The 23,166-nt window shown below is 42.2% G+C and overlaps 1 protein-coding gene across 1 annotated transcript; it reads left to right on the forward strand.

Moving 5' to 3' along the window:
* The first annotated feature begins 1,753 nt into the window (after positions 1-1,753).
* Positions 1,754-17,640, forward strand: ints3 (integrator complex subunit 3). The gene is made up of 28 exons (XM_085346201.1): positions 1,754-2,047; positions 2,616-2,699; positions 6,589-6,672; positions 6,749-6,862; positions 7,148-7,232; positions 7,321-7,387; positions 7,499-7,640; positions 7,727-7,954; positions 9,308-9,499; positions 9,585-9,672; positions 9,778-9,857; positions 9,980-10,071; positions 10,156-10,262; positions 10,402-10,521; positions 11,731-11,860; positions 11,949-12,003; positions 12,120-12,223; positions 12,313-12,477; positions 12,562-12,715; positions 14,711-14,779; positions 14,861-14,936; positions 15,024-15,137; positions 15,212-15,260; positions 15,362-15,529; positions 16,622-16,722; positions 16,805-16,877; positions 16,953-17,109; positions 17,185-17,640. Exons 1-28 carry the CDS (start codon positions 1,964-1,966, stop codon positions 17,260-17,262), a joined length of 3,060 nt encoding a protein of 1,019 aa, XP_085202327.1. The 5' UTR covers positions 1,754-1,963; the 3' UTR covers positions 17,263-17,640.
* Positions 17,641-23,166: the final 5,526 nt, after the last annotated feature.

Raw genomic sequence — 23,166 nt, forward strand, 5'->3', positions numbered from 1 at the left:
ATAATTGGTGGCATATTGAAAGAATGTCTCATCCTAGGAGGTCTGTAACATTCCAGGGTGTTCTGGCGTTCACCCCCACATCCTAGGAGTATGGGAGAGGTCGTACCTTGTCTTATTGTTTTACGGTAGGATTAACGTAGCTATATCTGTCTTAGTCTAAGTGCCTTTTGGTTTGATGAACTGCTGGACTTCGAGGCCAGCAGGTTTCAGGAAGTCATTTATGGGGTCACACTCTGACACCACACACACACACACACACACAAGCACCCACTGAAGTATAAATAAAGACCGGGGCAGTTTCTCAGCGCGAGTCTGAGTTCGGGAGGCTGCCCTTGCTAGCAAGAAGTTCTGTGTGTTTCTCTTCTCTGATTCCCTACTGAAGAAGTGTTTTAGAGTATACCTCTTAACACAGATAGTTCTATCATTTTTCATGTCAGTAACATGTATTCAAGTCCACATCAATTAACATGAATTTGTCTATGAAAACAATACAGTCCACTTTAGACAATCCAGCAGTTTTTCTAAACCTAAAGTATTTTGAAATCGACCACTGTTGTAACAAATCAGTTTATACACTTTCTTCCTTCCTAGATGTTCTGGGATCAGCTGTAAGTGCTGTTATTACAAAATGGAAGCATTTAGGAACCACAGCAACTCAGCCATGAAGTGTCAGACCATGTAAAGTTACATAGTTGGTCACTGGGTGGTGAGGTTTAAGTGACCAAGTTTAAGTCACCAACACTCTGCCGACTCTGCAGTGCTCCAAATCTCCTCTGTTATTAACATCTGCTCAAAAACGGCACCAGGAGCTTCATGGCTAAGTAGACCCTGGAAGTGGAATGTGCAGGTGGTCCAGTTCTTTCTCCTAGAGTGTGCAGATTGATTTTTGTTTTTACTTTACTTTATATTGTCCTGTTTTGTCCATAATAAAACTAATAGATATGAGGAAATGGACGTCCGCACTGAGCCAGCAGTGCGGACGTCCGTTATGTTAGTTCCAAAATAGCCCACTGCAGAGTAGTCAAATGTGGTTAAAAATCTGGATTATTCTTCTTCCCACTGTTCTCTTTGCTGGTCTCCACAGTGAATCATCATCTCCATTTCCTCCTATACCACTATCCTCCTCAGTTGTACCAACAGACAACAATGCATGATAAATATGAACAAATTTTCTGTCTCTGACTTTTTGGACCAACAACAACTATTTCTATCTTTTCTCTGCCTGGTTCTAAAAGGTTTTGAGACATTTAGGAATTAATGTCATCCATGCAGCTCATTTGTTTGGCTGTCTTTTTGTCAGTGCCAATGTCTCCAAACCTTCCATCACAGGAGGTCTCACTACCATCTTTTAAACATTCCATTTCACATTCCTCTTTTTGAGTTTATGTTGTTACTGGTTTTTACTTGTTAGATGTTGACATTTGGGATGAAGAAAACCAGTTTTTTTAAATTATTATTTTGTACATACTTCAAAAGTATCTCAAAAGGTGGTATAACAGCAGTCTAAGTGCAGTAAGCAGACAAGTACTGCGTACTTTACAGTTCTTCAATATTTGCTCTACAACACTATAAACACGCTGAAGCCCTTTCCATGCTGTTGGCCTTCAGTATAGGCGATCGAGGATTGGCTCCAGGTTCTCGCTCCTGTTATTGGTCCACGCTCACTTCAGTCTGTGGTGTAAGTGAAATGATTGGTCGGCGGCGTGTGCGGTCCCGCCTCTTCCCCCTGCTGGCTCAGTGCGGACGTCCGTTATGTTACAGTGTCGGACAGAGTGGGACTCACGGTCCGAACTGACCCCGAAAAAGTTCTGAAAACACACATTAAAGGTCCGAAGCGGCTCACCGCAAGGCACCGACCCTAAATCCTCCGTTATACTGACACAGACACCCATCACGCCCCACAGCACAGGTAGTCCCAGTCCGTCTCAACTCCGCGGGGCCCGGCGAGGCGCAGTGGGAGCAGATGGAGCCTGCACCGGCGAAAGCGAAGCCGCAGGGCCGGCTCCTGGTATCCACCCCACTGGACGCCAAAGACGAGCTGGAGGAGGTAGGTTGACGCTGTTTAGCTGATCTCAAGGCAGACTAAACCCGGACTAAACCAGGACAGAGCGGGCTTATGGGCAGACAGCGCAGCCTTGGTATAAAGACTCCGCGGTACCATTTTATTAGACGGTTAGCACGGCTAGCAGCAGGCTCATAGCGTTAGCTCAGCAGAAGGGTACGTTGCGGGACTCGGAACTGCTACCGGAGGTGTGGAATTTGTGTCTCTGCTGTCGTGGTCGTTCACGGTGTGAGGGACTGCGGACCGAACCGCGGGGCTCATTAAAACCAAATCAGTTAGCTTAGCATGCTAACTCTACGTAAACATACGAACATATGAAAAGTGACATGCGCAGTGTCTCACTTGTCAGACGCTAACTGTGAGTGCTGTTTGATAAAGTTCAGTTTTTCTGTGGGGCGCCGTCAGCTGATCGACTAGTTGATGCTATTTTTTTTAATCTTTACTATTTTCTGTTTGTGTTTCTCGTATTTGCATTGATTCTTGTTGTGCTTGTGTTGTCGGTGTGTTTAGTGTTTGTTGTCTTGTTTACACTGATTGCTGTGTTTGCTTGCAGAGATTGGAGCGCTGTGTTGGAATCGTCCAGGCACTGACCAATGGACTGTCAGAGAGGGAGGCCAATGACGCACTCACGGCCAACGTAAGAAACATCAGTACTACTACTGCTGATACTACTAATGACTTCCACCCATGTGAAGAAACGGAGTAGCATTTGGAGCTAACATAAACACATTTTGTGCATTCAGCCTTCCTGGGGCACAGTCTGAGCTGCAGGAGCTTTACATGCAGGCTGCATTTGGCGGGTTTGTAAGGTACAACTCAGCAGCAACTCATTTATAAACTTACTTTCCAGGAAAGAATCTAAATCACGCTTTAAAGCCAAATAAACGAGAGCTAAATAAAAGAATCAGTGAAAACATGGCACATCCACCTCATTTTTAACTCAGACTCTGAACATAACCTGATCTCCAGCAGGTGATGTGTTGAGCATCAGTTACCATGGTGATTTAGTCCTTCATGACACAGAAAACTCTGACTTTAGCCTCACAGCTCACTAATGCCTTTATCTTCACAATTCGTAGCACACCTCTCAGTACTATTACATTTAATACTCACACATAGTACTGCAATCACCAAATTAAACGACTATGCTTGTATTTAGGCATGATGTGCTTGTAGTCGAAACCTAACAATACTGCAGTATCTGAAAACCCAGAGTTTGTACTAAAGAACGACTGAAGACTCTTATTAGGGTTATGTGCAGGATATGTAATCTGTGGATTAGTTTGTTATGATGTGCCGCTGATGTGGGCTGTGATCCGAAAATATGACGTCTACAGATTGCATGTCAACAACTGGCCAGTCAGTGGTGTCAATCAGTGAGTCAAGAGTAGGGATGGGTACCGGTATCCGGTGCCATAATGGCACCGGTTCTGACATAAACGGTAGTAACCAGACCGAAAAGCAGCGCACATTTCGGTGCTTTTTTTCCCTGAGATGTCATACACTTTGGATTCTAGCCAATCATTTTACCTTTGCAAGGATAGTAGGCGGGCCCAGGTAGGTACGTTCTTTTAGAGCAGAGCTACAGATTAAAAATGCCCAAGGCGAAGCGGTCAAAAGTCTGGCTGTGCTTCACATCAAAAGATGCAAACTCAGCAGCCTGCAACAAGTGCTTTAAGGTGATACTGTGCAAAGGAGGTAACACCTCGAATTTGATGAAACACCTGGCGACGCATAGCGTTTTTTAAAAGCCGAGAAATGCACCGTATTTGATAGCTTGCTGCAAGACCTCACACCGAGCGCATCTACTGCGTGTGTGGTGCCTGTTATCGACCCGGAGTTATCAACATCCCCCAAGAACCCAAAGAGGAGAGTCCTGGCCCCTAGCCCTGCCAATGTAGCATAAATGATGATGAATGATGATGGCAACAGCAGCTGTTCTTCTCTGCACCTTGAGTAGGCTAACCACGTTATTAAATTAATGCATGTAAGGTAAACTAGCAAACACCGTTGTAGTTACCGGCACCGGCACTGTTTCAAAAGTACCGGGTTGGCACCGGTATCAGATAAAACTTAAACGATACCCATTTAAGTTTTGGGTGGCTGTAGCTCAGGTGGCAGAGCAGGTCAGCCACTAATCAGAAGGTCGGTGGTTCGATCCCAGGCTCCCTCCTGGCTGCCAAATATCCTTGGGCAAGATACTAACCCCATGTTTGCCTACTGGTGGAGGTCAGAGGGCCCGGTGGCGCCAGTGTCCGGCAGCCTTGCCTCTGTCAGTGCGCCCCAGGACAGCTGTGGCTACAATGTAGCTTGCCATTGCCAGTGTGTGAATGGGTGGATGACTGAATGTAGTGTGAAGCGCTTTGGGGTCCTTAGGGACTAGAAAAGCGCTATACAAATGCAGGCCTTTTACCATTTTTACCATCCCTCGTCAAGAGAGAGATTTCTCAATAATCGAAAGTGTCATTTTTGAAACCGATTCATGGCTTGTTTTTCGAGTTTTCTTTGGCTCATCATCATATCGTATCAAATTTAAAATATTGTTGCTCACCTTTTAAAATTATAAATAATTTAGCCCCTAGCTATCTTGTCGATCTCCTTAGTCCATATGTCCCTGGGCGAGCCCTCAGGTCTTCAGCCCACTTACTCTTGGTTCAGCCTAGATCTAGACTTAAATCTAGGGGTGACCGTGCTTTTGCCCTTGTTGCACCTAACCTGTGGAACAACCTTCCCATCGCTATCCGTGCGTCAGACTCCATTCTATCTTTTAAATCTCATTTAAAAACTCACTTATTTAACCTAGCTTTTCCATCTAGTTAGTGTCCCTATTTTACATTTGGCTCCATTTTTATCTATGTACTTTATCTTTTAGTTATCTGTTCTTAGTAAGTTTGTTCTTATATTCCCTTTTATTCCTGTATAATTAGTGCCTTCAACCTGCTGACATATGTGGTAATTTGTTAATGGTCTTTTATTTAATCATGTCTTAATTTCCCTATTTCTATTGTAAAGCACTTTGGTGTCCGCAGGTTTTTAAAATTTGCTATATAAATAAAGTTGTATTGTAAGTTGTAGCTCCTCTGTGAAGCTAAGTGTGATCAGTTCTGCAGCATCAGTGAGAATGTGAGGGAGTACAACGCTGCACACTCCACACATTATCCTGCTGCTTCTATCAGCAGTCCACAAAGATTGTGTGGATGCTTCAGATCAACTGTTCCTCTCCTTCTTCAAACTTTTCTCTTCCATTGTTTTGGTACAGGTTCATCTTGGTTTCATTTTTTTTTTCCAGAACTGTGCTGGCTGTGTTTGATGCTATCTGGCAAAGTCTAATCAGATGACCACCAGTGGTTTACACCTTCTTGGTTTTCAACAAGGTGCAAACCTTGTTTCCTGTTATTAAAGTGTTTCTTGATTGTCTCTTGAATGTGATGCTTGATGATGCTCCTGCCTTCTTAACACTATTCCTGACTTAGTTAGATGGTGGTTTTTCTGAACTGTGGAAATAATTCTGTCACCATGCTCTTTAATGTATCTGTGGTCTTGGTTTGTTGTTGCTGCTTGGTGCATTCAGTCTTTTCAAGAATGAACCAGATTGTTGGATACGTCTAAAGATTTAGCTCTCTCTGATAGGGCTGTTCGATATAACGATATATATCGGATGACTATATAAAAACGTCTATCGTTTCATTTTACGCTATCGTTTGTTTCGTGGTGTCGCAAAATAAACTGTTTACGGCAATATTTACGGCTGTGTAATAAATACTCACAAAGAAAACGGCGGCTGTTACAACTTATGTCTGAAAATGTATCGTTTCATGCATCGGTTAAAACACTCGACTCCAGGTACATGACGCGCAGCTGGAAACACTTCACGCAAGTTGAGCTGCCCGAGATTCACAGAATTTACAGAAAATGTTACATTTTTGTGATTTATATCGTTATCGGACGATAGATGTCTTAATATCAGGATATGAGATTTTGGTCATATCGCACAGCCCTACTCTCTGACTGGTTCATTTGGGTATTTCAGCCTAACAATGACCTCCTTCACTTACACTGACATCTCTTTGACCCTCATATAGAAAATTTCAGTGACTATAAAATACAAATACAATCCTTGGAATCGACTCCAGATCTATATTAACTTAATGAAATAACAAAAGAACAGGTCTCTCCATGAAATTGAAAATAGGGAACTGTGAATAAAAAATTCCTGGAATTCCTTATTGCAATATTTTTATTATACTCCTTTAACTAAAGCAGAGAGTTTGATTTGAAATTCAGTGTGGTAGTGTGCAGAGACTAAACTACAAAAATGTGTCCTTGTCCAAATACTTCTGGATGTCAGAGCTGGAAACATCTAATCTCTAGTCTCTCTAATGTGCTCCAATTCTGAATCACTTCATTCAGTCTACTCTGTGTTTAACAGCTGGAACCAGACACCTTCCTGATTTTCTGAGACCTGAAAATGAAAAGACTATATTTTTGTAATTTGTGTCTAACTTCCTGTTTTACCTGTTCTGTAGGCATGTAAAGGTCAGCAACAGCATGAGGAGGTGTGTTTGGGTCTCTTCACACTGGTCCTCACAGAGCCGGCTCAGGCCCAGAGGGTGAGTTTCTGCAGCATTGTGGGTAATGTCTGATGCGACTCTGACATTACAATAACATCACTATGTGTGGTGATAGTGTTACAGAGACCTGGCACTGGTCAACAGAGATGGGATGAACGTTGTCCTGGTTAAAATCAACCAGATCTTGATGGAGAAGTTCCTGAAACTGCAAGACGTCCCCCGAACACAGGTAAACCAATACAGGTGGAGACAGACACACACACACACACACACACACACACACACACACACACACACACACACACACACACACAAAGATAACTGCACACAGTTATATACAAGTGTTTTGGGTAGCAGGGACCCGTGTTTACCATTGTGAAGGAACAGAGGCAGACCAGGTTAGGTCCTGAGAGGACAGGACAGCAGCGTCCCTCCTCAGGTCCTGGTCTTAAATGTGGGATCTCACCTGAACCTGACTGTGGTGGTTACTAATGAAGTGCTGGTGTGTGTGCAGCTAGTGTGGCTGGTCAGAGAGCTGGTGAAGAGTGGCGTGATGGGAGCTGATGGCGTCATCATGACACTGCTGAAACAGATTGCAGGTGAGACACTTGGATTTTTACCTGAGCTGAAACCACGAATCCTGTCACCACTCGCTCTGACTGTAATGTCACTGTTCTCTCTGCACAGGCGGAGACATCTCCACCAAAAACCTGTGGCTGGCTGAGAGTGTCCTGGATATCCTGCTCGAGCAGAAGTATGATTCACTGTTTTTTTCAGACTGTAGTATCAGCTGCTTTTTTCTGTCTCTGTTAGAGCCCAGAGTGGGTTTTTATAGTGCAGCAGCTGATTATTTGTGTCTCTCCAGAGAGTGGGTATTGAAGAGTGGGATGCTCATAGCGATGTCAGTCTACACTTACCTTCGCCTGATTGTGGACCACGGAGCTCCGAACTTGCTGCCTCTGCGCCAGAAAGAAGTGGACTTCTGCATCAGCATGCTGAGGGAGAAGGTAATAAGGAGAGGAAGGAAGTATGGTGTGGTCTGTTATGTATTTAACGCCTTCTCTTTACACTGATGACCTCTCTCTGTCTGTAGTTCATGGATTGTCTAATCATCGGCAGAGATCTGGTTCGTCTGCTGCAAAATGTTGCTCGGATCCCAGAGATGGAGCTGCTGTGGAGAGACCTGCTGCACAATCCTCAAGTCCTGAGCCCTCAGTTCACGGGTGTCCTCCAACTACTGACGGCTCGGACCTCCAGGAAGTTTCTGGCCTGTCGACTCACACCAGACATGGAGACCAAACTACTGTTCATGACCTCCAGGGTAAAGCCTCTTTTACCTCATAAATGTAATGATCTTTAAGAAGAGGGTACCACTCTGTATTTAATTATGTTAGAGTGGTTCTCCACATAACTAATTTCCAGAAGTTGATTCTGTTCATCTGCTTCTTCACTCATTCTCAAGTCTCACCTGACTGCAGGATTCCCCAACCTTATAAGTAGTACATAATGACTGAAACTATCACCACCAGATCTTTTAGTACCACAATATGGAATTCAAAATCTGAAAAGCTCAGTCTCGTTTTGGCTTTAAACTGGACAAGCACTGATCAGGTGACCTCAGAGGTGTAATAGTTATGTAATGATGTAGTAGTTCACAGACACAAGAGAGCTCTTAAGGAGACAGACCTTGGCTAAATTCTGGGTTCTGGAACCGCATGTCATCTGGATGTCATCTGCGTAACAATGCTTTAAGATGCCTTCAAAATCATTCAGATGTGTCCCTGTGTAAGCATATACAGGAAAAGCAACATGGGCCCTAAGATCAAACTTTGGGACACATCACAAGGTAAAGTGGGAAAATAAACTCCTGTGAGAGAGACAGAAAGAGAACAAGCCCAGAACTGACTCAGAGATGTCCACCCACAATTGCAGGCTGTCACTCAGGATACCACAATCTACTGTGTCAAAGGCAGCTGAAAGATCCAACAGTGTTAGCCCCTTGCTGTGAGTGGGACCTGAACACATGCCGAGTTAAGTTAAGAGTCCATTACAGTCCGTTTAGCTGCAGGTTTATCTGTAGCATCTGTTTCTGTCAGAGACAAGAAAACCAAGTTTCTGGTCTGATTAGGATCATTTAAGATGAGATGGACCATGCATTTATCAGTGCTGTCCTGCGAGGAGCTGGAGGATCGTTTCACCTCCAGCACGGTGGCTGTCAGCACCTGACAGAGACAGCAGGTCCTGCAAAAGCATCCAGGGAGGAAAACATGTAGTATCCTGATGAATCAGGGAACACCATGCTGATCAAATAGCACTGGCAATTGCAACAAATCATCATCACCAATATCGCCTGGACTCCAGCCTTTTTCCCCCTTCCTTCTTCTGCGTTCACAGGAGGTCAGCTAAAGGGTATATATAGGGCCCTGAGAGAGTGGCTCACCAGGTTACACAAAAGAAGAGCTGTGATATTTCTTAAAAGCTCAGATGTGTAGTAGAGCCTGACAGTCATACTCACCAGTGCAAAAGCCTCCAACAAAACAAATACAGCAGGTAAACAGGTCAGACAAAGGTGCCATTCGCACTCTCACCTCAACCACGTTATTAAATGCTGTGATTTGGGTGTTTCTCCACCTGTGACTCAGTTGATTTTGACTCTTTCTCCATCTCTGCTCAGGTGCGTTTTGGGCAGCAGAAACGGTACCAGGACTGGTTTCAGAGACAGTACCTGTCCACAGCAGAGAGCCAATCACTACGCTGTGATCTGATTCGCTACATCTGCGGGGTAGTACATCCATCCAATGAGGTCCTGAGCTCTGATATCCTGCCACGCTGGGCTATTATTGGCTGGCTGCTAACCACTTGCACGGTAAGGGGATCTGGTTTCAGGCTGTCAATCTGCAGGAATTGTTATAGGTCAATAACTAATAATCAATTGATTTGTGTGACTGCAGTCAAACGTGGCGGCCTCCAATGCTAAGCTGGCTCTCTTTTATGATTGGCTGTTCTTCAACCCTGAGAAGGACAGCATCATGAACATAGGTAACACAATTTAGGCTACACCAGAGTGGTGTTGGTCAGAGATGATGTCATCATGTTATTAGGTAGACAGGTAAAACAGCACTCACCTGTGATGATGTGTTTCAGAGCCAGCCATTCTGGTGATGCATCACTCCATGAAACCTCATCCTGCCATCACTGCAACGCTGTTGGACTTCATGTGCAGGGTAACACACACACACACACACACACACACACACACACACACACACACACACACACACACACACACTTTACCAGGTTTTAATTTCTCTCCTCTTATTGTTGGTCTGCTTTCTCCCCTCTTCAGATCATCCCTCATTTCTTCCCTCCTTTGGAGTCTCAGGTCCGTCAGGGTGTCTTCAACTCGCTAAACTTCATTATGGAAAAGAGGGTCCTGGCGTAAGAAGCATCAATATTTATTGATCATTGACCACTCTATCACAGGGATCATTTTTGATTATTGGTTATTGATCTCTCTTTCAGTCACCTCGCTCCACTGTTTGATAACCCAAAGCTGGACCGAGAGCTCCGGTCAATGCTCAGAGAAAGATTCCCCGAGTTCTGCAGCCCACCATCACCTCCTACTGAAGGTAACACACACACACACACACACACACACACACACACACACACACACACACACACACACACACACACACACACACAGGTGAGTAGACACAAACATTAACCTCTTCCCTCTCTTTCACTTTATTTTTTTCAATTATGCAGTGAAGATGGAGGAGTCTGTTTCCATGGAGATGGACAATCATGTGTTGGACAAGGAGGAGAGTTGCTACGACAACACAGAAGCAACTTTCAGTGACGATGAGGAGGAAGTCAACAACAAAGGTAACACCTGGAGAAACAACTTCAGATGACTTGATTGCATGCGCTGTTACAGTTCCACGCTCTCGCTGGTAGCTCCCTGCGTTCAGGGAGAAATCCTTCTCATGCGAGTAAATTTACTTTTGACAGTTTGTAGGCGGAGCTCAAATGAGGACGGGGTCCTAATGGGATTGGTCACTTTGTTGTTCAGGTTATTGCGTTAAACTGAGTTACACTGGCAATGCTGTTTTAAACTGTGTTTGTTTACAATTTGAAAAATAACATTTGCTGAATTAATTATTAAGTTATTGTTTGTTGTGCAGCAGAAATACTGACAACTGTCACTGGATTACTTTAATGTTGAAGACATATTTTAAACCAGAGGATTCTAAGGCAAGTCCTGAAGGCTCTCCACTGCTGTCCCATTAATCTGTTGTACAGTATTGCATACCTTCTATGATTTAAGTAATTTAAAAAACTCATAACGAGAATCAGGAAAGTAAATGTGGATCCGAATCTGGTAATTATAACTTTGGCCAAAATACAGACATTGAAAACTGCCAACAAGAAGTTGCTCAGTCTACAGCGAATGTGTAACTGCACATACATGTTTGGATGGGAGTGTTTCAAAACGTGCCCTAGAATTCTGATGAAGATGTTTGTCACTAAGTGAAGCAATAAGAGAAATGCAACACAAACAAGAGACTGTCAGCAGTTTCCATCAATGTTTGCACCATGCAAAACCCTCAGTGTCTAAGATGTATGTAAAATTGAGAGGCGGTTTGCAGTGAAGGGGTGATTGGGACTACCATTGCAGCCCCACCTAACTACACTAAGTCATGAAATAGAGATGATGGGGTTTAAATTTAACAGTTATATTTTTCTATGCAAATAAGTCAAAATGACTGAACAAAACTGAATGAATTTATTTTAAAGTGGAGTAAACAAAATAATACAAGTTGGACCAATGAAACAAGTTTAATTGAAATAAATTGTATCCTGGAATAAAACAGTTTAAAATGGTTTAGAAACTACTTTAAACCAGAATAACCTGTTTTATCCTGGATTTAACTGGTGTGGTATTCCAGTTTGGGGAAGAAATATGAGCTGTGAGTTTATAAATATAAATTCAATTTCCAATTCATAATTTGGAAGTTTTACTATAAATTTCTAACAATTCACCCCAAACAGGAAGTAGAGTATTTGACCACCTGTCCTCCCATCACTGTTCAGGAAAAAAGAGGGAGTTCAGATTTCATCCAATCAAAGAGGCTGTGATTGAGGAGCCTGCTGATATCACACCCTGGCTTGACCAATTAGATGACACAATGAAGGAGAAGGTGCAGCAGATTCAGAAGACCAGGTGAAAGTCCAGTCTTTTTTCAGGTCCTCAGGTTAGATGTTACATCAAGGTCATTTCCTGTTAACTGACAGCAACACTTCCTCTGCAGTGACACAGAGACTCAGTGTGAGGTGATGCAGGAGATTGTGGATCTCATCCTGGAGGTGAGCTATCTTGTTGAGTTAAATGAGTAATTCGTGGCTTATCAGAAAAGAGTGCGGCCAGCTGCAGGGCTTCAGTGTTAAGAGATGTTGGTACAATGTTGTGTTCTGTCCTACAGGAGGACTTTGACACAGAGCAGATGTCAGCTCTGGCTTCCTGTTTGGCCGAACTGTTCAAAGATCATTTCAGAGGAGAAGTCTTGCCGGAGGAGATCACGGAGGAGTAAGATCAGACTGACTCTGTCCCCTTCTCTCTCTCCTTATTGACTCATGTCTGGCTCTCTCTGATGACCCGTCTATATTTCTCTGTAGGTCCCTGGAGGAGTCGGTTTGTAAACCCGTTTGTCTGATCTTCAGGAACCTTGTCACCATGCAAGAGGACAACAGCGGTTTCTCAGTTCTGCTAGACATGCTTGCTGAACTTTACCAGAAGCAGCCAAAGATCGGTTATCACCTGCTGTACTACCTGAAGGCTAGGTGAGCAGGTGTGACAAAAAAGCTGCTGTCACAGATGTTGATAGGAGAAACGTGGTTAAACTCCATGTCTGTGTCTGTCAACAGTAAAGCAGCAAATGGGAAGATGATGTTGTACGAGTCATTTGCTCAGGCGACGGCACTTGGTGACCTCCACACTTGTCTGATGATGGACATGAAGGCTTGTCAGGAGGACGACGTCCGGCTACTCTGCTACCTCACACCCTCAATTTACTCTGAGGTAGGCTTACCCAAGTCTTACATGCACCACAAAAAGTCTCTAAAAAAGAGACCAGCCAGAAAATCTTCACACAGTAGAAGTACTGATTTAAGAGCATCCTTCCAGGAACTTATTTTTTCCCTTCATGTCCTTTAAAATGCTCCTGAAACTTCCATCCTTCTTTTCCAATGAGCTGCTGTCATTGGGGACCAGAGATGGGCAGTAACGCGTTACTGTAATCTGATTACTTTTTTCAAGTAACGAGTAAAGTAAGGGATTACTATTGCAAAAACAGTAATTAGATTACCGTTACTTTCCCGTAGGAACGCTGCGTTACTGCGTTACTAAAACCGTGATTTTTTGCAAGAATGTCTCATGACAGTGACGTAAGCAAGCACGACATTCGTGACAACAGCTGTGTGCAGATCAACAGTGGATCACATATCGATTGTGGGAGAGAGTATGAGCGTGCAGCGTTTAAAGCGTGGAAGTACTGACCTTACTTTGAGTTTGATTCCATAAAAAGTGACAAAAACATTAGCGTCCATCGTGCGTGGGAAGAAAACTTCTTTTTACAGCGAAAAAAACCCCTAAACTTCCAAACAAGCACCGAGTGCGCAACGACGTAATGGGAAACTCACAGAGAAACTCGCGGATTCTTCAACTGACCGCGGCACACCTGCACCAGGGTAAACCTCCGCCTGCTTTACAGGTGAAAATAGAGCAACAGGACCGCTAGTCTTTGACTTTATTTATTTTCTGCTGTGTTTTACTTGCATCTATTTGAAAGACTGAGTGTAAACACAAAAAATATTTTATTTTATGTGCTGGAATGTGCAGAAAATAGGTTTAAATGTTAAACTAATTCAAGTCAGAGAATGGTGCATATAATTAAATTTTTGCTTGATGCATAAAGTTAAAAGATTAAAACTAATAAAACAAGTTTTAAAAAGAGACCTTTCCATTTGATTACATTTTGTATGATGGATTATGCAGAAAAAGTAGAATTGGGCTGAAAGATCTATCGCTTTATTACCTATTCAGGTTGTAAATCTTGTTTTTAAAAAGTAACTAAGTAATTAATTACTTTTGAAAATAAGTAATCAGTAAAGTAACTGGATTACTTTTTTGGGGAAGTAATCAGTAATTAGTTACTGATTACTTTTTTCAAGTAACTTGACCAACACTGTTGGGGACACACTGTATGATTTAATGTTTGACTGTACTGAAACAGAGGAGTGCGGTAGTAGTGACCCAGCATAAGACAAACACAAGTACAAGAGTAGCCTAACCAGTAAAAGTACAACATAACAGCTTAACAATAATTAAACTAACTGAACTCTTAAACATCATCAAACTGGAACATCATGTCTTGGGTCACTCGTTCTCAGACATGCCCGGGCTTGTCTCGGGACAAGGGAACATAAAAGTATGGCATCGCTATAGAAATGGTATCACAATATGACATTTTTATGTGACGTGAAAATGTAGTACTCTTTTTTTTTTTTTGCCTGTCCCGTTTGGCTCTTTTGCCATCAGAATTATTGTCTAAAGGCGAAGAAAGATGCCCAACGGATTTACCAAATAAACCATCCCAGCCTTGCCGTAATGGTCTATTTGATTCACCTTTTATTGTTTATTTTATTTTTTTATTTTCACTTGTTAGATACGGGACAGACTTGAATGAGGAAAAGAAAAGGGAGAAAGAAAGAGGGGGGGAAAAAACAGCGGAGAAGAGGGACGGGGATAAAGGGCAAAAAACAAAAACCAACAAAATAAGCAGACAAAAAATACATATATCAATCACCTGGATCACCTGTTGAGAGCAATAGAATAAACAACATCATGATGATCGATGGGAATATAACAGTAAATACTAAATGTTAAACATTATTGTGCAGCACGTAAGATCGACAGCGCACAGTGTGCTTTGAGGTAGGAGCCAAAAAGGGTGTAGTTTGTGTGTGTGAGCACTGAAAATGTAGTACTCTGATGAAGGTCCCTGCTCTTGTTCAGTTTCCAGATGAGACGCTGCGGAGTGGCGAGCTTCTCAACATGATCGTCGCCGTTATCGACTCCACACAGGTAATAAACCTGATCGGTGCGTCCCCGCTGCTCTGGCTGGGAAACCATGTCTCATCTGTGTGTGTTTGTGTGTGTGTGCAGTTACAGGAGCTGATGTGTCACGTGATGATGGGGAACCTGGTGATGTTCCGGAAAGATTCTGTGCTCAACATCCTCAGTGAGAAACTCGGATTAAAAGTTTGACTCTTCAGTTTTTCGGGCCATGGTCCATCTTCATTTGCTTGTTTATCCTCGATCTCCACAGTTCAGTCACTCGAGTGGGAGACCTTCGAGCAATATAGCACCTGGCAGCTGTTTCTGGCCCACAGCATTCCCCTGGAAACCATCATCCCCATCTTGCAGCACCTCAAATACAAAGGTGAATAAATCCTCAATAGACAGGGACACAAAGCAAAGGAAAGATTGTAACCCTCCTTTCTGTTTATGGTTCAGAGCACCCTGAGGCCTTGTCCTGCCTGCTGCTGCAGCTTCGCAGAGAAAAGTATGACACATAGCAGACACCCCATTTCACATGTGTTTCTGTTCCGCATTTGAGCTGTGTTTCTGTGTCCCTGTTAACATCCCTTCATGTTTTTGTGACAGGCCCAGCGAAGAGATGGTGAAAATGGTCCTGAGTCGTCCCTGTCACCCAGAAGACCAGTTCGCCACTAGCATCCTGAGACACTGGGCTACCAAATACGACGACACACTGGCAGAAAACATAAAGGCCCAGCTGATCAAGAACAACAACCAACCCCGCAAGAGACAGAGGTAAGCACAGAGAGTTAACCACAAAAAGTGACTAACGTAGAAGGAGACTGAGTTGAGGGAAAAACTCTAAAAAGACAGGTAAGAAAAGAAAAACAGATGAGGGCACAAATAGATGAAAGAGAAAAAAGACAGAAGAGGTTAGGATAACGTAAAAACAGAAATTACAATAAAAAGGACAATTTGAAGGCGATGACATAAGGACGTAAAAAAAAAACAGGTGAGGACTGTGAGTTCTGCCTGGGGCTCTCCCCTCTTTGCATCTGTACTTCTTGGGGCTCTCCTCAGCTGTGTCCCATATCAGGGGCTTCACACTTGCAGGACTCGGCCCATGCAGAGTGGGTTCTTCAAAGACCACAAGGCCACAAGTAAGTGGCTATATGATACAAAAACACAACATCCTTATAAAATATGATGTAACGCTGTAGATCAGGGGTGTCCAATTCCAGGCCTCGAAGGCCGGTGTCCTGCAGGTTTCAGATGTGTCCTTGATCCAACACAGCTGATTTAAATGGCTGAATTACCTCCTCAACATGTCTTGAAGTTCTCCAGAGGCCTGGTAATGAACTGATCATTTGATTCAGGTGTGTTGACCCAGGGTGATATCTAAAACCTGCAGGACACCGGGCCTTGAGCCCTGTAGTTGGACAAACCAGCTGTTGATGAACTTACCCCAAAATATATAAAACGTTTTCAGACAAAGGAAATCAAATGTGCGGTAAGTCGCAGGATTAAAACACAAATTAAAATAAAAAATGTACATACTTTATATCTGTAAGCAATTGGAACCTGAGCTGCATTAAGTCAGTGGTTCCCAAACTGTTTTTGCTAGGCCCCCCTTTGAAAAATGTTCTTGTTGGTTTTTCTTCCCTTTTCATACCGCGCACCTCCCCCCCCACTTGTTTTCAAATTCAGGTAAAAGGAGAACACATTTGTTGAAACCTTTGAATTGGGGCAGCCTTGTACGCCTTCAGATGCAGCCTTTAAAGGATGTAGCTCCTGAACTGGGACATGCCCCTCCTCTGTTCATCTGTACTTCTCAGGTTCATTTCTTTGTCTGTAGTGTCAGTTCTGTTAACGTTATTCTGTCTTCAGTCTGCGCAGTTCGAGCAGTAAACTGGCTCAGCTGACCCTGGAACAGATCTTGGAGCACATGGACAACCTCAGACTGAGTCTGAGCAACACCAAGAACAACTGTCAGTACCCTCACACACAGTTCTCGATTGTCAACCAATTACTGATGACCTGAATGTGCTAATGTCTGTATGTCTCTGTCAGTCTTCACTCAGACTCCGATACTTCAGGCTCTGCAGCACGTCCAAGCAAGCTGTGATGAGGCCCACAAGATGAGGTACATTTACTCCCACAGACACACACAAACGATTACATCACAACACTGCTGTTTACGTCTCATCTTCCCTGTCAGGTTCAGCGATCTGTTCGCCCTGGCGGAGGAATACGAGGACTCTCAGACGAAGCCGCCAAAGTCACGCCGTAAAGCTCCAGCCTCGTCACCTCGTTCCAGGAAGGGAGTTGCTCCACCCACCAACAATGAGGAAGAAAGTGCATCCAGCAGCGGCTCTGTATGTACCCCCTCTATACACGTTCAAGTCTTGTTTTGGTTCAGGTCTGTTTCTGATCTTGTTATGTTGTTGCAGGAGGAGGAGGACTCAAAGCCCAAAGCTCCAAAGAGGAAACGGAAAGGATCATCAGCTGTTGGCTCTGACAGTGACTGAAGGAACCTCCAAACAAGATCACATGCCAGCTGCTCCATGTACTGGGAGAGACCATGTCTCTTCCTGATGACATGCACTGACTGCTGCTGGGAGGTGGAGCTCTGAGATGCTGCCAACTTTAACTCCATGTGATGAACTGACTTTTAATGTGCTGTTTCCATGGAGACCAGCAGTCGAAGGTCACTGTGTGTGGCTGATCTCCCACAATGCACTGGGGGAAGGAGGAACTCAGACTGATTTTAACAGCAGACATGATGATGATGATTTTTGTTCCTTTTTTGGGGGGATGGGTTGTACTTTTTTTTTTTTGGAAAATCCTCACTTCTTGCTGTTTTTAGCGCCTCCTTCCTGTTTGGCTCCCTGCAGTAAAAGCTCCGTCATGTCAATGAGTTCTTTGTATAAAAACTGATGGTTGGTTTCAGACTCAGCTGTCTGTTATTGGGAGTTTGATGGGGGTGGAGAGGGTGGAGGGGAATGGGGTGTGCCGCAAAGGTCCTTTTAACACCTTTTCGTGGCGTTCATCAGATGCAGGAGGGTAAAAAACAGAACAGACGAAGCAGCTCAGAAGTGAACTGACTTAAAGCTGGGTAATAAAACGGTGAGAGCACGGAGCAGCCAGTGAGGAGCAGTGATGTCATTGCATTTCTGTTATAGCTGGACTGAGCCAATAGCAGGACAGTTTCAGAATTAACCCATGTGTTGTCCTTGGGACATTTTTGTCCTCTGCAGAAATCTTTTGCTATCAAAAATGTGTTTTTTATTCATCAAATGGTCTGAAAATAACAGTTATTCAGTACTATGCTATGCATGATTGGAATAAGTTTTAAGTAATTTGTTTTATTTATGGGGTTTTTATTGTCCTCGGGGATGAAAATGTGCCCAAAGTACAAAGTGTTGCAAAGAGCCGTATTTTCACACCATACTGCTTTCAAACATCTTTGATCTTGAATCACTGATGTGTGGGGTCAATGGTCTTGCTTAAAGGTCATAACAACCACAACAACAACAACAGGTAGCCCAATGAGGAGGCAGGTGCTCTACATTCAATTCAATTGTATTTTTACAGCGCCAAATCACAACAACAGATGCATCAAGGTGCTTCATATTGTAAGGTAGACCCTACAATAATACATACACAAAGTATGCTCACAAGCCTCCATTGCACTGGAGGCTTGTGAGCATACTCTTTTTTTTTTTTTTTTTTTACCATGTTGAGGAAAGGAATGACCAGTAGAGCAAAGCATATATTGTCCTCTAGTATAATGAGAAGGACGAATCAACTTTCAGGAAGATCCAGGGTTAGAAGATAAAGAAAATATTGCCAATATTTAGATTACATGCTACCCTTTCTCTGAAAAAGCACATCACCCTCCTGCAGAAGTGGAAGAAGGCTATGAAGTGAAGGAAGTGATGAAGAATCTGAACTATGTTCAAGTAGGTTCTCATCAATCCAGGACATGGTAGTCTGAGGAGCTTGGAGAGAAAGTGACTGGGCTTCTTGAAGTTTCTTGAATTTTCAGAATGTGAAACTGAAATAGAAGATGTGTCAGAGGACTACACATCATCCATTTCAATTATGATGAAGATCAAGCAAGAAAGAGGAGTCAGCTGAGACAGGAATATTTGCAGTAATGTGAGGAAACACTGATCTGGTCTTCTATCCTTCCCAGTGACAGACGATGCATGACTCTCTCGTGCGTCAAAGAGAAAGACAATCTACCACAGTCCAAGCACATATGCCAGGTCCCATACTCCTTCAGTGGCTTTTCTACTCGAGTACTGAAAGCATTATATACAATGTATTCTGCTTGTATTCTGCTTTTTAATTTTCAAATGCCAATGGATGCATCAGAGACCAAGTTGGGGTTCAGTAACTTGCCCAAGGACACCTAGGTAATAACTCCAGACTAGAGCACACAGAGATTGAATAAGATAAAAACATGGGCAGTATGTGATGCCAGGTACAGCTGTACATGGAGTGTATGATGGCAAACCGTCTGGCCGCGAGTTGTCCCTAACATTGCAGAAGGTTTCCAAAAGAAAACAATCACCAGTAACACCTTGTTTACTTCATATGCCCTTGGCCTGCAACTGCAGAAAAAGAGCTGTCCATGATGGGACCAGTACAGAGGAATAAACCTGAGCTTCCTCCTGCACTTGGGTCAAATATGGACACGCCTTTGTCCTCATGAAAGTTTGCCTTCACTCAGACCCATGCCCTGGTGTTCCTACCATGCCAAAACAGAAAAATATCATGTAATGAGTCAGAATAAAGTTGAATAAGACCTTGAAACACAGAGATGAATGATATTTTATACTTACTGCTTTATAAATAGTCAAACCAGTTGAGGTCATTTTTGAGCCCAAAGGACAACAGATGTGATTATTTGCTGCCAGTAAAAAACTTGAAGTAGTTTAAAAACAGCTTCCCAAATTAACTTCGACATATACCCGTCTGTGATCATCTGTTAAAGCAACCAATTTTGGTTGTGAAAGGATAATCACAATAACTGATGATTTTATTTATTTTGTTACCTGAAAACACCTGAAACATTTCGTATAAATGAGGTTTTATCAGACATATGGAATAAAGAAATAGTGTCAAAGTGTTTGAATTAAGTTTTAATTAAAAGTGGGGGAAAATCCACTTTATATTAATTAAGTATCAATCAAACCAGATGGGGACATTTTTGACCCCTGAGGACCACAGGTGTGATTATGTGCTGCCATTTAAAATTTGTAAATGATTAAAAAAAACATTCTCACTAAAAATCAACATACAACACTCTGTGGTTATTCAGATAGTCATAATAATATAAACATTTAAATACTTTATTGTCTCATTTTGTTTTCGCTCAAAAACAGAGTATACTTCATGTAAACAAGGTCGGGTGGCCCTAAAATGTAAAATGTAGGGTAAATTTTGTGTTAATGTGTTGGTCTTAAGTAAAACTAAAGTGTAACACTGAATTGATTGAAAATTTATACTTTATACTTTAAAAAACACTCAAATGAAATGGGGACCTTTTTTCCCCTGAGGACCACAGGTACATGGAAATCGAGAGGACATTATGACGATTAAACATCATATCACAAACTGCCCTGAGTAGGTTTAATATGAAGCCTGGTGTGGTCGGCTGATCATTACATTTCATGAATTCTCCAGTGTTCAAAGTTTTTAAGTTATGTGACCTCTGAAATAAAGAAAAAATACAGGGTGTATCAGAAAGAATCATCAGATTTCAAAGTACTTGAATTCTGCAACTGTTCACGGTAACCATTAAAACACATACAGCTTGAAAGAACATATTATGGAGTTTCACATGGTTCCTGGTGTTGCGCTAAAAAGTGATTTCTTATTTACCAAAAAACCTGCAGACCTGCTCACCATATGGGCTGAGTTTGACTGTCATATTGACATACGCTGTGTGTCTGGAGGGGACACATTTAGCACTTATGAACATTGTAAATCTCTGATATACCCTGTATTAAAAAAAAAAGTCAGTGAAAATGTCCAGATGTCTTTAAAAACATGAAATGAAGCAGGAGGAATATGGAGGTGGTCTTCATCTGGAAACCTGAAGAATATGAATGTAGTGTGGTTAAGTCAGCATGGCCCCACCCTCTTTGTGATAACTAAGCAGTTGTTTACCATGTAACATAAATCCTGTGTTATCAGAAAGAAACCTAAATAATGAAACATAAGCATGGGATCAATGTTGGAAAAAGCTCCTTAATCCAACAAAAAGTCACAGGGTTAGAACGGTCTGTGATATATTAACAGATTCATTGATACAAAAAAAGTGAAAAAGATTGTTCCTAAAATCAAATTCTTAGATCAGTGAAGGAGAAAACAGATTATGAACATGTAAAGGTTCCTAAAATGTGAGAAAGAAAAGATACAAAATAAAATGTCTTTTTAAAAGCATCAGACATCCAAAAGAAAACAAAGTAGAAATAAAATAAATTGAGAGCCACGTAAATCAGATGATTCCACTGTAATTAAGGTGGACTACACCTTTAACAGGTGTGTGGTGTCATTGGCTGCTGCTCAAATACACCTGAGAGTGAACCCTGTGTGATAAGTTGAGCGTGTGCAGACAAACTATCAGGTTGTTCTGGAAGCCTGAAGGTGTGGATGTGAGGACGTGCTGCCCCCACCTGAATGTTATATTGTCCATGAGGTGAGCAGCAACAGGCAGAGTAATACAGAGATCTTCTGATGTGACTGTTTCTGCTAAGTGACAACTTTGACTTCAGCTACATTATGTGTATATAGAGTCTTCAAACCTCTTTAGTGTTTACAAGGCTTTCAAATGTTTGACTGTAGGACTTCCACACCCACGTTTTGTGAAGTACAGCCTCTAAATAGTTCCTGTTCCTGATAAGTTGAGCGTGTGCTCAACTTATCACACAGGTTTAACTTATCACACAAATAAACGGTTTGAGACACTTGGTGCACAAAGCTAACTAAATTCTAGTCCTTCAGTGCCTCTAAAACCTTCTCAGTCACTCTAGGAAATGCACATGATTTGTAATCAAAGTTTAATTGCTTTCATGAACTTTGTGTGCTTAGTCCTTGGTGAGTGAACCCAGTCAGGTCCAGTTCAGTGGTTCCAAAGATTGAGAGATGCTTGCCAAGACATCTGCCCTTTTTTTTTTTTTTTTTTTTTTTTTTTCTTTTTCTCAGCGTCCCTGCAGCTTCAGAATTGCTGTAGATCGGGGTGTCCAACTCGAGTCCTCGAGAACTACTGTCCTGCAACTTTTAGACAATCCCTGTTCTGACACACCTGAATCAAATGAATGGCATCAGGCCTTTGCCAAACTTGATGACATGCTGAGGAGGTAATCCAACCATTTGATTCAGCTGTGTTAGAGTAGGGATGCATCTAAAAGCTGCAGAACAGTAGCTCTCAAGGACTCGAGTTGGACACAACTGCTGTAGATGAAATGGTTCTGACCAAGAATTAAGATTTTTCCTAGTAACATGTTCATCAGAAGGTTGTGACTACAAAGTTTAACACAGCCAGCTTTGCTTTGCGCTGGCAGCTTAAACAAACCCAAACCACAGGTGAAAATAACAGTATTGTGAAAGCAGTTATCAACTCTGTTAAGCTGGGCTCTACTTTTCTGCTTTGTATCATAAAATTGATCATATGGCTGATAAACATGTTAAATTATTTTCTGGTCTTCATGTGAATCGCATGAAGCGTGAATCTTTTTTCCACTGCATGCATAAATCAATATTTTGTACACCAAACATGTAAGGTCAGCAAGACGTCCATGTGAATGAACACTTAAAAATTGCTGCAAGAAATTAATGTTTGCAGCTCTGAGTATGCATTTTTCTAAAATTGATAGTGATTTTATTTAATAGGGTTGAAACTTTTAAACCTCTCACAGGATTAGAATTTTCTCAAATGGTGTGAATGGATGATGGGATGAGCTTGAAGGGAGAAAATTATTAAATGGTTATTTTCCCAAACCATGAAGTGTTAAAAGCCAGTCATTTAATATGTGATGTCACCACTGTTATGCAAAATAGAGATTAAATTGTACTTCAAAATAAAGCATTCCTTTTTACAATGACGCTTGCTAAAAATACAGTTTAGCTCTTGGAAAAATATTTTCCAAATGTGTACACTCAAAAAGCTTGGATGATATTTGGCACACATCCCACGTGGAAAATTTGGACAGAATTACTATAGCATAATGTCCTCTGCTTGACCAGAATTTTTATTTTTTTTTTATGTTAGTAATTTGACAGAAATGACTGTCATTTTATTTGTGTGTGTGTGTGTGTGTGTGTGTGTGTGTGTGTGTATATATAAAAAATATAATTTTTTTTTTTTTTGTAAAATGGCACCAATAGTGGTAAAATGGAATACCTGAATTGCTGTGAAT

Source organism: Diplotaxodon limnothrissa, linkage group LG22 (genome assembly GCF_057381915.1).
Source record: "Diplotaxodon limnothrissa isolate DT_005_m linkage group LG22, D_limnothrissa_male_GT1.1, whole genome shotgun sequence".
In the NCBI taxonomy this organism is placed as follows: Eukaryota; Metazoa; Chordata; class Actinopteri; order Cichliformes; family Cichlidae; genus Diplotaxodon; species Diplotaxodon limnothrissa.

Bases quoted from the DNA above. Each gene is read 5' to 3' on its own strand.
- ints3 (XM_085346201.1), top strand. From the start codon at position 1,964: ATGGAGCCTGCACCGGCGAAAGCGAAGCCGCAGGGCCGGCTCCTGGTA. The intron at 10,522-11,730 runs GTAACACCTGGA...ATCACTGTTCAG, and splicing joins GGAGGAAGTCAACAACAAAG to GAAAAAAGAGGGAGTTCAGA. The intron at 17,110-17,184 runs GTATGTACCCCC...ATGTTGTTGCAG, and splicing joins GTGCATCCAGCAGCGGCTCT to GAGGAGGAGGACTCAAAGCC.